General features: G+C 37.2%; 1 protein-coding gene across 1 annotated transcript in view; it reads left to right on the forward strand.

Moving 5' to 3' along the window:
• Positions 1-14,987, forward strand: part of TAF1B (TATA-box binding protein associated factor, RNA polymerase I subunit B) — a 47,779-nt gene that overhangs the window by 28,122 nt on the left and 4,670 nt on the right. The window contains exons 9-13 of the mRNA XM_071741886.1: positions 6,170-6,317; positions 8,294-8,471; positions 8,755-8,801; positions 11,504-11,594; positions 12,054-12,124. Of these exons, the coding sequence (XP_071597987.1) occupies positions 6,170-6,317; positions 8,294-8,471; positions 8,755-8,801; positions 11,504-11,594; positions 12,054-12,124 (535 nt within the window). The remainder of the gene's footprint in view (positions 1-6,169; positions 6,318-8,293; positions 8,472-8,754; positions 8,802-11,503; positions 11,595-12,053; positions 12,125-14,987) is intronic.

A 14,987-nucleotide genomic window follows, 5' to 3' on the forward strand; every position in this document is an offset into this window, starting at 1 on the left:
CTAGCACAACTAGATCTTCTTTTTCTTTCAAAATTATGCAAAAACATTTTTAATTGAGTCATTTTCTAAAATTAATATTTTTTTTCTATTTGAAAATCGTTCTTACTTCCTCAGCAACAATGATCAGGAGTAATTTTGGATTTTAAAATGTAGTAGTTGTTTCAGCTGAGATAGTTATCTAAGGAGAGAGCAAGAGAGAGACTGCCACTCTGATTTTTCAAATTGTATATTGACTTCTTATTCTTTTCTTTTTTAAATCTATGCATTTATTGCTAGGCAGATAATTTGGGTGACATGCTTGCTTGGTTTCAAGGTGGACAAATTGATTTCATTTTGTTGTGTTAACCTTTCAGTTATCCTTTCTGCTTCAAGAAAAGCCTGTAAAGCAGTAGCTCTAAGTGTGTGCTTGGTCTCTTAGTGTTTTTCTAGTGCAAGAAGTCTCATGAGATGCATATTTCTTAGCAGTTATCTAAGTGGAGTTGTAGCAGTTTCACCTGTCTTTGTTCTTCTTGTCATTTGATTCTCTTATTAATCCCAGGCACACCCTCTCACTGTTACATCAGCATCTGTATGTGATTCATGGATATCAGAGTTGAAGTAAAGTATCTGCTCATTTAGTGCACATAAAAATGGCAGCACCACATCAAGACATGAGGTTTATTGAATCTGGTCTCCTGTTTCTGATAGTTACCTTGGAAAGCAAGTAGAAGCAGGGTGTAGTGGTTCTCCTTCTATACTTTCACATTCACCAGTAGTTCACAAGTCTACTGAGCATTAGTAAGAGTGCTTACAATCCAGCATTTACATCCTGTGTGTCTTTTCTGCATGCCCTGTGCTCTGGAAAATAACAAATTAATGAAAAATGACTGTTCAGAATCTTACTGTGCAATGGAGTTGACTATGTTAGTTTTGCTGTCTAACCCAGCTGGGGAAAAAGTGACTGCTTCTTGTGTTTTGAAAGTTGTTATTCTTAATACACAGTGTTAAAGCACCTTTAATTTCTGCATGGTAGCTGTTGCATTAGTTTGCTGCTCTTCCAGGTGGGATGGTGATGGTCCCCAAGAGCTGGACAGAGATTAAGCAAGAAGGAAAAAAAAAAAGCCATTTAAAAATTATACTTCAGCAACACTCCATGGTGCATGTTTGTCTGGGGTGTTGACAGATTGGTAGTACTGTGAGTGTACACACAACACGTGAAAAAAAAATCTTCAGTAATCCAGTTTGGGCTAGCTGACTATGTTAAAGTTTTAGGATATAATAATTGGTTCACAAGGTCATATATATATATATCAGTTTTAAATACTTACTAGGGTGTAAATTTCACAGCTGATGCAGTCATTGTCTTTACTGTCAATTCTTTTATGTAACCTGCATGCAGTGCAGCTGCTGTAATTTCACATCACACTTATGCTCCAGACAGCCAGATCTATCTGAACCAGTTGAGCAGCAGAGGCAAAGTAAGGTGAAGCAAGCTCCATAGAGCACTTGACTGCTGTGGTCATTGTTGGTTCCTAATTTTACCTCACATAATTTTAAAGGCAGTTTGGGTTCCTGGCAGAGTATGTTTCAGTGCAGGCTACATTCAAAGATGTTTACACACGTTAGGGCATCCGCTTGATTTATTACTTTTACAATAAATATTTTATTTTGTGAACTTATCTTGCTTTATGCGAGGACTGGAACAAAATTCTGGGTTGTGTTGTACTCCAACATTTCTAACTTGATGCTTTCCAAATATTCAAGTTAAATTGCCTTCTTTGTCCGAATTCTGGCAGACTTTTTTTCAAACTTGATCAAGGTGACTTGGTCATCTTTAAAATGGTGAAGCCCTTTCTGGTTTTTAGATAATTCCCAAGCGTATCTAAACTCCACATGTCAACGATTCCTGAAGACCTACAAAAAGTCAGTAATGAAAAAGTGAAGTCAGACCTTTACAGATTAAATGCTTATTAAAAGAATCACTTAGGAAAGATGTCTGCTGAACATGAGCAACACAGGTGAATGAAGAGCCATAGATAGTGTGCAGGAATAGGAAAAAAGGGTTCCTGAGATGGAAATTCATGGATGACAGGGAAGTGAACTATGCTTCCAAATAACCTACTGAACCAGAAAGGAGGATGGAAGGGGAAAAATAAATATAAAAGGGAGAATTCAAAACAACCCTATACTTCTTTTTAGAAAGGATGGAACATTATCACAGTAAAATAAACCAAACTGTGAATATGTACTTACATATTGCTGCTGGGGTACTGTCCTGCTCCAGAGGAAAGGAATGGCCTATACAGCTCTATAAGAAGAAAGTCAGTCAGACCACATTTAAAGCAGAAGCTGTGGAGCCTGCATATGAATCTTCAAGCCAACCAGTGCATACTGTTTTCTACTTGTTTATCAGCAACATACTGTCCAAACAAGCAGGAGAGGCTGCAATCTTGTCTTGCCCAAAACAATTGCTTGTTACTGTGATCTGATTATCATGCTAATAGTTTGGCTAGTCTGCTTCTGAAAACCAGCTTGTTGTTTTCTAATACAGGTGAAAAATTCCATGTAACTTTGGAAGATAAAGGCAACCAATTTGAATAGTCTAATGAATACCATCATGAAAATCTTGTTCTAGACACCTCTTCACCAACTCAACAGTGTGTAATTTGCCCTCCTGTGCTCAGTTGATGGTGGGGGAAAAAAGAAAAGAAAAAAAATTTCTCAAGTAGTACTCATCTCTCCTACTGTTTTCTAGAGAAGAACTGAATTGCTGTAGTTTTCACATGTGAGAATAAGATACAAAGACTTTAAAGACAAAACAGTTAAGAAAAGTTCTCGGTAACCTCTGTACCCAGTCTAGACAAGTTATAGATTCTGTCAATGTTGTTGATCAGTCTTGAAGAAATCCCAGCTTGTAAAACACCTGACAAGGCTGCCAGCTGGTATAACTTTAGAAGAGCTTTCCATTGGTCTTCCTGAAATTAAGTGCCCTCATAGATTTGTAATTGAGTTTTAGTATGTGGAGTGTTTCCCAGGTTCTCACAAGGTGTTAGCTCAGTAGCTCCATGTGCTGATGGACAGGGGATTTGTCCTAATACTTAGCCCAGAAATGCAGCTTGAAAATATGCAGTATAAATTTTTTGAATTTATGATTGGATAAGGGAAAGTTATACTTGGAGAGCATGGGGTGTATGATCCAACCCTGTCCCCTCTTGTCCAAGTACTCCTCCCTTGGGGTTTGATCACAGGGTGCTGGAGGCAGTTTTTTCACCTGAAAGAGGGAAGCCCCAGCTCTAGATCTTGCTTTCTGAGTTCATTTCCTGGTTGACTTTCAGAGCAACTTGTTTCATCAAGTTCCTTTCTTCTGGCAGAGATACACAGCTAGGTAGAAGGTGATAACTTTTATTAATTTCAACAGTGCTTGTTTGCTGTATCTTGTTTTTTTTTTTATATTTTTCTGATATTTTCTATGTTGGCTGTATGGAAATCAGGAGTTTCTGTTTTAACCCTCCCAGTATGTATAAAACTTTGCAGAATAGGAGATTTTCTGTATGAACTCACATCCTTTTCAGAGTTAAACAGAGTATAAACAAGATATATAGTGACTGGTGAAAATTATCAGCACTTTTTTACTGAAATGCTCTACAGTCTCCCCAGTTCTCAACCTTTTAGCCTTCAGCCCTTTGCTATGATGTGTCCTACTGAGATGAGATCTTGTGTTGGTTCCAGCTTACGCTTGCACTTTGCAGCCCAAGAGATTACTGAGTGAGTACTCCTGGAAGCGTGGCATTCGGTTCAACTTGCATCGCTGTGACTCAGCACAGTGTTGTAGAAACATGAGTAAAACAAAGAATGTTTTTGAGCTTAGGGGTTAAGCCTTGGGAAGTAGCAACTGATTTGGTGGATTAGTATGTCCTTCCTAGATCTGTGTGTCCCAGCTATGTTTACACCTCTTTATGAACACCCATCTACTAAGAACAGTTTTGATCTGTTAACACTCTTTTTGAAATAAGCCAAGTGATGGCTCTCAGTACTAAATTTTATTTGTACGTTTTACACGCTCTTCAAAAAAAAAGCATCAGTTGTTACTGCTGAGAAGAGTGTTTTATTGCCATTTTAAAAAAATAACTGAATTGTCTTCTTTATATTGAAAAAAAAAAAGCTTCAAACATAAGTTAGTGTCAGGTGTGAGAAGGAAGGGATGATTCAGTAGTATCTAGGATAGGGAGCCTGTCTCATTACTGTGTCACAGTGAGAAGCTCAGGTTTAAGGTGATATAGGTGATTACCTTGGGTCCTCCAATTAGGAGGTGTATTCCTTAAAGTACCTCAGTGTGAAATTAGACTCTTAAGGTAACTTCACTGGTGATAGTGTGAGAATGGGAATACTTCAAATGATAGAATTCCCAATGTCTTAATTTATTTTCATCTATGATATATTATGAAAACACTACTACTTCAACTGCTTTTTATTTAAGGGAAAAACATATTTCCTTTGTATCTATTTAGGAATAGTATTTATGTAAAGCTTCTATATGAGGTATCCAAAATATTTTCAAAATATGCTCAAGAGAACTTATATATGATTCAGGGGTTTTTTTACAAGATTGTTTTGGTATTTAATTTATCACTGCTTTTAAGAGGAATAGAAAGTACTTCGAGCCAAGTCTTCTGTAGAAGTCTGGTAATGCGTGTTTTTCTTGTTTCTCAAGGCAGTCCTGTAGCTGTCTAAGCCAATTTTTAACACTGTTTAGTAAAATATAATGAACAAGATACAACTTCCTAACTGTTAGAAAAAGTTATATGCATGATAATAACTGACAGCAGAATTATTCCTTTGCTTGTGCATTTTTTCACGCAGTTAGGCAAGTCTGAACTGCAGTCTGAGGGGAGTTCATTTAAAAAAAGAATAGAAAATGTTGGCAATCATTCACAGTGATAAAATTTGAACATTGGCTACATGTTAGCTTAAAATAGACTGAATAAAACCAAATTATTTCAGTCCTGTTGTAAACATGATTGCCCTGTTTTTAATCTGTTCTGTTAAAAAAACAAGAAGCCTGAATTCACTCTTGTTGAGGAAAGTTTTCAACCTGTGCACAAAGTGTGAACTCCTGCTAAAGTACCTTCTTTAGGTAATATGCACAAATTGACTTGATAAAATATGAATACATGATAAAGTGATTTGCTGAGTTAGAACCACCAATTAAATCAGAAGAAGCATTGCTAGTTGTATGTTTAAAATGGTAAATTAGCCTGAAAGCTATCTCTTGAAGAGTTAAATTAAAGTAATCATGAAAAATATAGACAATAAAGGATGATTAATAAAATGGTTCAGGTATTAAGAAATGAGGGTCAAATCTTAGAGTCCATACTTTTGCAAATGTCAGGTTCTGCTGAGTTCATTATTAATAAGTATGTCAAACTCTGCCTGTAACTTATGGTGTCTTCTAGCAGGGAGACCTCAATAGAAATTCAGATAACGTTCTTCAGGTGGTCAGTAGTTTTTAAAAGATATTTGTGATGTATCTTGATTAATAAATGTGCCATTCTGGGGGCTTTTCCTCTCAATCTGTCACTGGATACCACTAGGGACATTCTTGTTATCCTCTTCTGCACCCTTAATTGGGTTACATTACATTACATTGGAATACATTACATTACATTACAATACATTACTTTACATTGGAAGGAATGTCACATTGCATTCCTTGGAAGGAATTGGCATGGTGCTGGAACTCAAAGAGTTGTGGTCACCAGCTTTATGTCCATGTGGAGTTCAGTGACAACTGGCACACCTCAGGGGTCAGTATTGGGACCAGCACCACTTAACATTATTTAGATGATCTCTTAATGTCCCTTCCAATCCAAAGAGTTCTATGATTCTGTGAATTTTGGAGCATCTGGAGGCAGAATGATCACTTTGCAAAAAAGGTAGGGAGTTGGCTGTGATCTGAAGCAACTTTTTATCGGGTCCTTACGTTCCTTGTGCACTTTCAAACGAGCACATTTCTCTGTGCAATGCTGCAGTCAGGCTCCTTTCTTGTGTGTGGGATTAGTCAGAGAGAGTGCTGGAAGAGTCTGTATAAATAATTTTCTATTAATAATACAGATTTTAGCATTGGTAACTGATATAATTTCAAATATGGTAATAGATCAAATGTATAATACCCTCTAACCCTGTCTTTCAGTCATGGCCTCTATATGAAGAAGTATACAGCAAAATGCTTGAGCTTGCAGCATTTTTAGACCTGCCTCGTTTTCCAGATATAACAGAGAGCTGCTTTCTTCATCCAGACATGTTGTGCATGAAGTACTTGATGGAAGCTAATTTACCTGGTAAACATTTTCCCAAACCCAAACTGATAAAATTTTTCTTTGGTTTATTGGACACTAGCAAAAAGACTTGGGTTATTACTTTAGAAGTACCTACTTTTCTCCTTCCAATTTGCATCCTTGTAAGCTTGAACTGAAAGGTTGTTTCTATAGAATGCACCTTCAACAAACATGTGAGTGTGTATTACAGGTCCAGATATGCAGGGGCACTCTGGTGCTGACTCTGAGGCTGTGGAGTGGATAATTTCAAATCCATCAGTATCCATGTGAACTAAGAGACTCTAGTTGAATTCATGTGATTTATTAACTTTAGCTAAATGAGTTGTGAAGTTGGGACCTGACTGCTCAACACTGAAATTCTCATATGTAATATTGACTGTATAATCTATATTACTGCATATTAGCATTAATTTTAGTATTAACAAGCAGCAGTGTCTGACAAATCATCTGCTCTCTCACCTGATTCCTGATTTAGTTGTGAAATTGTGTATTGCATAAATATTGAATATTTTTGTGTATCCTAAATTAAGTTTTGAATATCGAGTTTTTAAAGAAAGACCAGTAAGTCCTAGTATGTGAGCTGTCTGTTGAGCTACCATATTTAAGCAGCCTGTAAATTTATTTTTTTCCTCAAAGCATAAAAAAAATAATAGTTTGGCTGTTTTATTGTTTTACTTTGCGGTTAGTTAAATTGAATAAAGGTAGCTGGCTTTTCTGTTTACTCAGAGTTGAATGAAGATTAGATAACCTACAGGCTAAAATTCTAGAGCAGAAATTCTGATTTTGTAGTTTTACCCTGGTGTTACGATCCTACAGAGGATCAGATAATTTTTCAGATTTTGGAGTGCCAATCGAATCATAGAAAAGCTAGAAAGTTGACATTTTCAGATGTATTACAAAGAAATATGAAGCTAACTACTCTTTGAAAATTACTGTAAAACACGAATATATTGTCCTTTACTTTTTCCTTGTAATTAGGCTTTTCATCATGTAGAAGCATTTTTTTTACAAATTGAAAAAGAACTACTGTTGTGTAACAAAAACAAGCAGTGAATTGGCAGTGTCTCTTAGGACACTAATTACTAATTAAAAGGCCATTTCAAGTATCTGAAATTTACTGTCAGTTTTTAGAAGAAAATTTGGTTTCCTGATTTTGTCTGACTTTTACTGTTATGTGCAAGAGCACTAAAAATCAGTTCCTACTGAACTCTTTGTGAGCAGCAAGAGACTACAGAGTGTAGCTGGATTAAGGTTGTACTTAGTCATACATTGCTAACCTTTGTGGAATCTGATGGTGATGTAATCAACCCCTGCATTTCTTGCTGAACGGGAAAGGTGAGAAATTTGGGGGACTTGTATCTGTGAAAAATAAGGATAGAGTAATAAGAGACTCTGTGGATGTCCCACTCCTGCTTTCAGAGCTGTAGCTGTGTCTGTGTGACAGAACCCAGCTTTCTGTCAGGTGGAACCGCAGCTGGGACTCTCTGCCCCAGCCGGGTTTTACAGCTGCTGGTGCTGCCCCTGCCATCCCCAGCGAACTTCTTCAGGATTAACCCAGTTCCTCTTTGCAGGGCTGAATCTGGGCAGTTAGTAACCTGCAGGAAAAAAAGTTGGGACAAGCTTTTCAGGTTTTTTTGAGCTATATTTGAGTAGATCTAAGATACACTTTCCCGCAGCAGTGTTCAGGATGATCTAACAGTATCATTCGGGTAACATCAGAACACTGTAAAAATTGTAACTTTTTTTTTTCCTCCATGTGAATATATAATAAGTTACAACTATTTTACATGTAAGCACAGTGAAGGTTCTCTGAATATTTTTTAAAATACAAAAAAATACTTCTTAGCCTGAAAAAAGTTGCTAGTGGCCCTAAAAGACAAAAGCATTGTTTTCCTCAAATAACCAGCATATTTGCACTGTAAAAATAATTTTAGCTTCTCTCAACATATTAATTTTATATTTTTCTTTACATTAATCAGACGAATTGCATACCTGGACTTGTCGAGTAGTGAAAAAGACTTGTATTGGAGAAGCAGATTTCCTGACTCTTGTGCCTGGAAATAAGTCAACAAGAAAAGTGAAATACGATGTTCTTGCTGTAGCAGTTATTGTAGTGGTGCTCAAATTATTGTTTTTGTTAAATGATCACTATGAATGGTAAGTGTACAGGCAAATCAGTAGCAAAGCCCAAATTTCAAATGGTGCCAGTAATTGTCTTGGAACATTCTTTCTTTAGTAATATTAAATTTTTAGTATTTGAATTTTTACTAAGTTTGCTAGTGTAAAACATATAGACCTGAAGGTATTTTAGGCATTAAATGTGACTTATTTAAAAAGATCATCAGTTTGAATCAGTTTAATATTTGTAAGTTGTATTTGAACTTCATGTGAAAAGTGTAGTAGTTGGATCTACAAAATAGATTTGCTTTTTTTTTTTCAGGTTACTTTCAGATTTTGCTGAAGAACAAAATAAAAATAACAAAGAAGGTACATAAATATTCTATTAGAAGCCTGTTTAATGATTTTGTAAATTAAATAACAGTGTAACCAGGCTTAGAAAGACTTGTCTTATTGATCATCAAAATGTGTTTTTGCCATTTATTCTTTTAGGGCAAATCTTTATTCAAAGAAAAGAGTACATGTTGTTCACATAAAATCATTTCAGTTTACCTGCATAATTCTTGTACTGGATAGGGGAAATTTGTAGACATTTTGTTCAGTACCTTACTGCTTCTCCTTTTGCCTGTTTGTGTCTTGGTTTAGAATTTTATGCATGGTAGGTGAAGATGAATGGATGCACAGTAAAGAGGGAACACACTTTGATCGTAAATAGCAGATACATATTAGGGGCATCAAACCACATTTATGATAAAATCCAAACTTGTTTAGTCTTGTTAAATAAAATATCTTAGTGTGGAACATATTTCAGATGTAATCTAATTTCTTAGTCCAAATAATCCTGAGAGAGTGTGGAAAAGCTAGCAGCAATTAAGATAGAGAAGATAATGGTGTGAACATGGTTCTTTGAGGGCAGAAAGACTAAATCAAAGATTAGAAGTCTTCAGGAAGATGTTCCATGGCCTGGTCTAGATCCCAGTTGAAGATAAGATCAAATGTTTGTTAGCGGTTAATCTTTTAAGCCTTCCATCCAGTTTGGGGTCCATTTTGACCCTTCTGTTACTTTTTAAATATTTACACCAATAATAAAAGTGGTGTTAGCCATGCATGAACACAGTTACTGCTGTATCTAGAGAGAGTCATCACTGTTAACTAAAACCAGTAATTCTAATTTTCAAGGGGATACACAGAATTACTTCGAATCTTATTTCTTTTCATTTCCCTTGAAAACCTGAAGTATGTAATAGTGACAAGTTGTGCAACTGCTTGCAAGCCGAGGCTAAAAGCCATGAATGTCTTCATGGGGTTTCTGCCTTATTAACAAGTCTCATTGCCCTTGGGAATTAACAGCTCATTCTTTGCCCACTTTTTACTTTAAAATCTGCTGGTGCAATGAGCCATATTCTGTGTTATGTTGTACCCATCCTTAAAATGCTGGGGTGAAGGGGAGCAGCTGTGCAGAGGAGCTGATGTGAGAATTCCTGTTAGAGCACTCATTAGTGCTGGGGCTCAAAACTGCCTCTGGCATTTTCCCAAAGTTAGCATGCTGAAATGAGCAAGAGTTAATACTGAGTTTTAAAGATCCAGTTTATGTTGACTCCATTCTCAATCTAACTATCCTGTCTCCTTTTTTTAAACTTTTCTTTTTCAATTAAAAAAGGAGTAATTCTGTTTCTGCAGTTTTTTGACTCACGCTAGAAGCTGTACAGAAGATTGGTGTAGTTAACTAGTGTGTGTGTGTGTTCTGTGAACTGCACACTTACACAACACTGTTTATGTTCAAATAAAACCTGTAACTGAGATGTATATAGATATATCTGTATCACAGAGTTGTGTGTTCCCCAGTCAGCTCAGTTGTATGACCATCAGACTAGCAGTACTGGCCTGGTAAATGATTATTGTATTGTAACATGATGTCTCTGACAGTAGTTTTGCTTGTAACAGGTGCTTAATCATTCATTGGAAGTTTAATAAAAATTTCCACCTTCCCCCTTAAGACTGCTCTCCCAGCACTTGAGGAGCCCTCACTTAAACCTCTGGGTTTTAGTAATTCATAGAAAAGGTTGTATCCACACCTTTGAATTTTAAGAACTACTGAGGTGTCTTTCTTCCCTTGATTTGTCTGTTGCTTTTTGAGTCTGTATTTCTAGCATCTAAGGCATCCTGTGCCAGGATTACTTGAATAATACAAAACATATGTAAGCTTGAATATACAAAGAGTATATTCACCTACAAAACAGTTTAAACAGCTTGCTGGCAAAGCTGAGTATGATGCAAGCATCGCATGCAGTGCAGCTGGGGTGATGGGGAAATGCAAAGCCTGATTAATTCCAAATGCAGATAATCCACCCATAGGTAATAAGAGTTGATTCTATTTTAAATATATAAATCTAAACCATAGTTCTCTTTGGAACTTTTGCACTTACTGTATGTACCCAGTTGGTCTACTTCAATCCTCTACCTCTTTGGAGCATGGATGATAAATGTGTTGCTAGAATGCCATTTGCCTTAATGGTTTAGCTTGTGCTGATAATTTTTGTTCCTGTATCAGTGAGTGAAGTTCCTATCCTGAAAAACATGGGAAGCTGATACAAAGCCAATACAATTATCTATTTTCCCAGCCCTGGAAGGTTTCATGAGTAGTAGGATAGTCAGTGGGGAGCTGATGAAACTGTTTGAAATTTTAAATCTGGTCTTACTTGCTTGAACCTAAGCTTGATATATAATTTCATTAATCACTTTTCAAACAAGTGAAGGCCACTTCAAACTGTGGCAATCTAAGGGAAACTTTCAGACTTTTGGAAAGGAAGGAAAAGCTTTGAATTGTGCTAAATCTATGAAATCTATTGCAAGCTAAGGGGCTTTTTTGCACTCTTTGTGACTTACTGCTCCTTCATTGTGTTTCTCTTACAGTATTATTAGATTACGCATGTTTTCTTTAAGCACACAAAATTCAGGATAGGTCTGGATACAGGTGGAAGAGACAGGGTCTAACTGCATGGAGACCACCTTCTGTGTACTACACATTTCTTTCAGTTCTTCCCAACCTAAAATGTGTATCTTTTATTCAGGTGGTCCATATTTTGAGTTCAAAAAGTGGTACGAAGTTATAAAATGTTCCTTGGATGTGAAGCAAAAGAAATTGGATGAAGAAAGAGCCAAGTAAGAGGCTTTTAAGCATTTTTTTTAAAGTAGCCTTTTTTAAAGTTTTACATGAAATCCTGACCCTGTAGAAATTAAAAAGGTTTTAAATTTACTCCATGTTTCCATCCAGCAAAGTGGGCTGAATAGAGTGATTTAATCCCTACCTTAATTTTTATTTACGCGCATAACGTTCATCCAGCATATTAATTAAATGATCACTTTCTTTGACAAGTAGCTTATGCAGCTGAAGAGTTAACTGATTACAGTAAATCTAGGCTTACATGCCTTAGTTTGTCTACTCTGAAAGAAGACTTCATAGATATTTTGGGGGCAGATGCTTTTGATGGCACTAACCATTATATTATTTTAATTTTACTTTAATACCAATACCTCTAGCAGTGTTTGTAAGAAATACTCTGTGTTTGCTCCAGGTTGTTTGGGGTTTTTTCCTAACAGTTTTTATGTATCTTATGGTAGGTATCTGTGGAGATGTGAAATGCCACTGTTTTATTCAGCCAAGAATAAATCTAGACTTTTCAAGAGAAGACGTGAGTAACTTTTGTCTCTTCCCATCATTGCACAAATATGCTCCAACTTTTCCCATCAGACAAAATCTGAAGAAGTCCTGACTATGATAACATTTACATTTTAAAATACTTTCTCTTCTCTCTTTCATCTCTGGGTGCAATTAATATAGTACTGTTTTACAACCCGTGGCTGGAATTCTTCAGACAGGCATTTTCCTCATGCCTAACTAAAACTGACTTTGCCAGTCTTCCTAATGACCTACTGAACCTCATTTCAGAATGAGTACTCTGTCCTTATCTTCACTGGTTTGTCAGCTGCCTTCCCATAACTGTAATATTTGTGAATCATTGGTCTTCTACAGCTTTCCTGTCCCTTTTCTCCTTTATTTTCTTGTATCCTTTGGTACAGGGATCCTAATATGTCCTTTGGTAGACCTTGCATGTCCCTCTTCTCTCCCACTCCTTCTCACAGTCTTCTATGGAAGTAAGGAAGGCTTGTCTGAACAGGCTCTGACTTGTACAGCTACCTGTCAGAGTGCAAGTACATCTACATTATTTTCTTAGCTCTAGAGGTACTTATAAGAAATGGCTGGGTTTCACACTGAAATAAAAGCAAACAGCAAAAGCAACAAAAAGCCCCCTTATCTATGCAAATATGGAAAAACTGAATTTTATTCAACTAAGTTAGATCTGAAGTTCTTTATTCTACCTTCAGTAGTATCTAGTACGCAGCAGATATTTGAAGTGCAACGTTACGTACGACAAGTGATATTTTTCCCTTCATTTATGATACCAGTTTCTGAAATTAAGTGGTTCAGGGGCTTCTAAACGTCATATATAATACTATTTGGTTTATATAATTCAGATTGGATTTTTCTTTCAGGAATTCTATTGAGGTTTTTTGAGTGTTCTTAGTCTTAAGTATTTGGTAGGGGTGGTCCTGGAGTCAAATCATGTTCCATGGAAAAACATGTTTATTTATTTCAAGCTGATAATTTTCTTAAATGCCCTTTAGTTTCCTGCATTTACAAGAAAGAGTGAATAAAGATTCATTGCTCATTATTTCTGTGGCACTTTATATTGCTTTTCTGGCTCTGCTTCTCTGTGAGCTAGAAGATGACAGAGCCTCACCACTGGCTGTTGGAAGCAGGAATATCAGATAATGCCATTGTAGTTGGACAAAAATAATTTAAAACCAGATTTAAAGCCATGGAGACAAAGAGTACTCCGGACCATTTACATGCCTGATACAGATTTTTCAGAAGCCTTCCTCAGCTTTTGGTTCTGGTGGTAGATACTGGTGTCCTCTGGAAGGATAAGCTTCCCAGTCCTTGGATTACTTTAGGATTTGAGTTATTCATTTAGTGGATGAGAGAAGGGTTGTGAATGTCATTTACCTGGACCTTAGTAAAGCCTTTGACAGTGTTTCCCACAGCATACGTATGGCCTAGACCAGTATACTCTTTGGGTAAAAAAAATGGCTGGATGGCCAGACCCAAAGAGTTGTGGTGAATGGAGTTAAATCCAGATGGTGGATGGTCACAAGGGGTGTTCCTCAGGGCTCAGTGCTGGGGACAGTTCAGTTTAATATCTTTATCAATGATCTGGACATGAGGATTAAGTGCACTCTCAGTAAGTTTGCAGATGATACTGAATTGGGAAGGAGTGTTCATCTGCCCAAGGGTAGGAAAGTTCTGCAGAAGGATCTGGTTGGATTGATGGGCCAAGGTCAGTTTTATGAGATTCAACAAGGCCAGCTTTCAGGTTCTGCATCTGCAACCTTATGCAATGCTACAAGCTAGGCAAGAGTGTCTGGAAAGCTGCCCAGAGGAAAAGGACCTGAGTGTGTTGATCAGCAGCAGGCTGAACGTGAGCCAGGAGTGTGCCCAGGTGGCCAAGGCCAGCAGCATCCTGGATGTATCAGGAACAGTGTGGCCAGCAGGAGAAGGGAAGTGATGGTGCCCCTGTACTCAGCACTGGTGAGGCTGCACCTTGAGTCCTGTGTTCGGTTCTGGGCCCCTCACTACAAGAAAGACATTGAGCTGCTGGAGTGAGTTCAGAGAAGGGCAACCAAGCTGGTGAAGGGTCTGGAGAACAAGTCCTATGAGGAGCATCTGAGATAATTGGGGTGGTTCAATCTGGAGAAAAGGAGGCTAAAGGGAGACCTTGTCACTCTCTACAACTATCTGAAAGGAGGCTGTAGTGAGGTGGTAGTTGGTCTCTGCTTCCTACTAACAAGCAACAGGACAAGAGGAAATGGACTCAAATTGTGCCAGGGGAGGTTTAGATCAGATATTAGAAGAAAATTCTTCACTGGAAGGGTAATAAACACTGGAATAGGCTGTCCAGGGAGGTGTCTGAATCCCCATCCCTGGAGGTGTTTAAAAGATGGATAGATGTGGTGCTTAGGAACATGGTTTAAGCACTGGACTTGGCAAAGTTATGTTAATGGTTGGTAATGGTAGGTTATGGTTGGACTCAGTGATCTCTTCCAGCCAGAATAAATCTGTGATATTATCTTTTATTCCAGTTTATGAATGAGTTTATTCAGATATATAAAAGAAGCTGAAGCTCCAAGAACAGTATTTTTTATCCCAGGCAAACAAGGCTTATGCAGTCATATTGTGTGTGCTGATACATCATCATCATCATTACCTTCTTTCCCTTCTCAGCCTCAGTAACTTGTGGGAGTTTGTCATTCTTTCACTAGTGGTGGGGAAAGGTAGAGTGGGTATTTTTGTTGTCTTGTTTGCTTAGGTTTGTTTTTTTTCCCATCTGAAATTTGCACTAAGAAAAGCTTAGCCATAAATCTGCATGTGTGTGAAACTAGACTTCCTTAATTCTGATACAAAGGAAACTGCTTCAGAAACCTGAGCTAGTCTGA

This window comes from Heliangelus exortis, chromosome 3 (assembly GCF_036169615.1).
Source record: "Heliangelus exortis chromosome 3, bHelExo1.hap1, whole genome shotgun sequence".
Classification (NCBI taxonomy): domain Eukaryota; kingdom Metazoa; phylum Chordata; class Aves; order Apodiformes; family Trochilidae; genus Heliangelus; species Heliangelus exortis.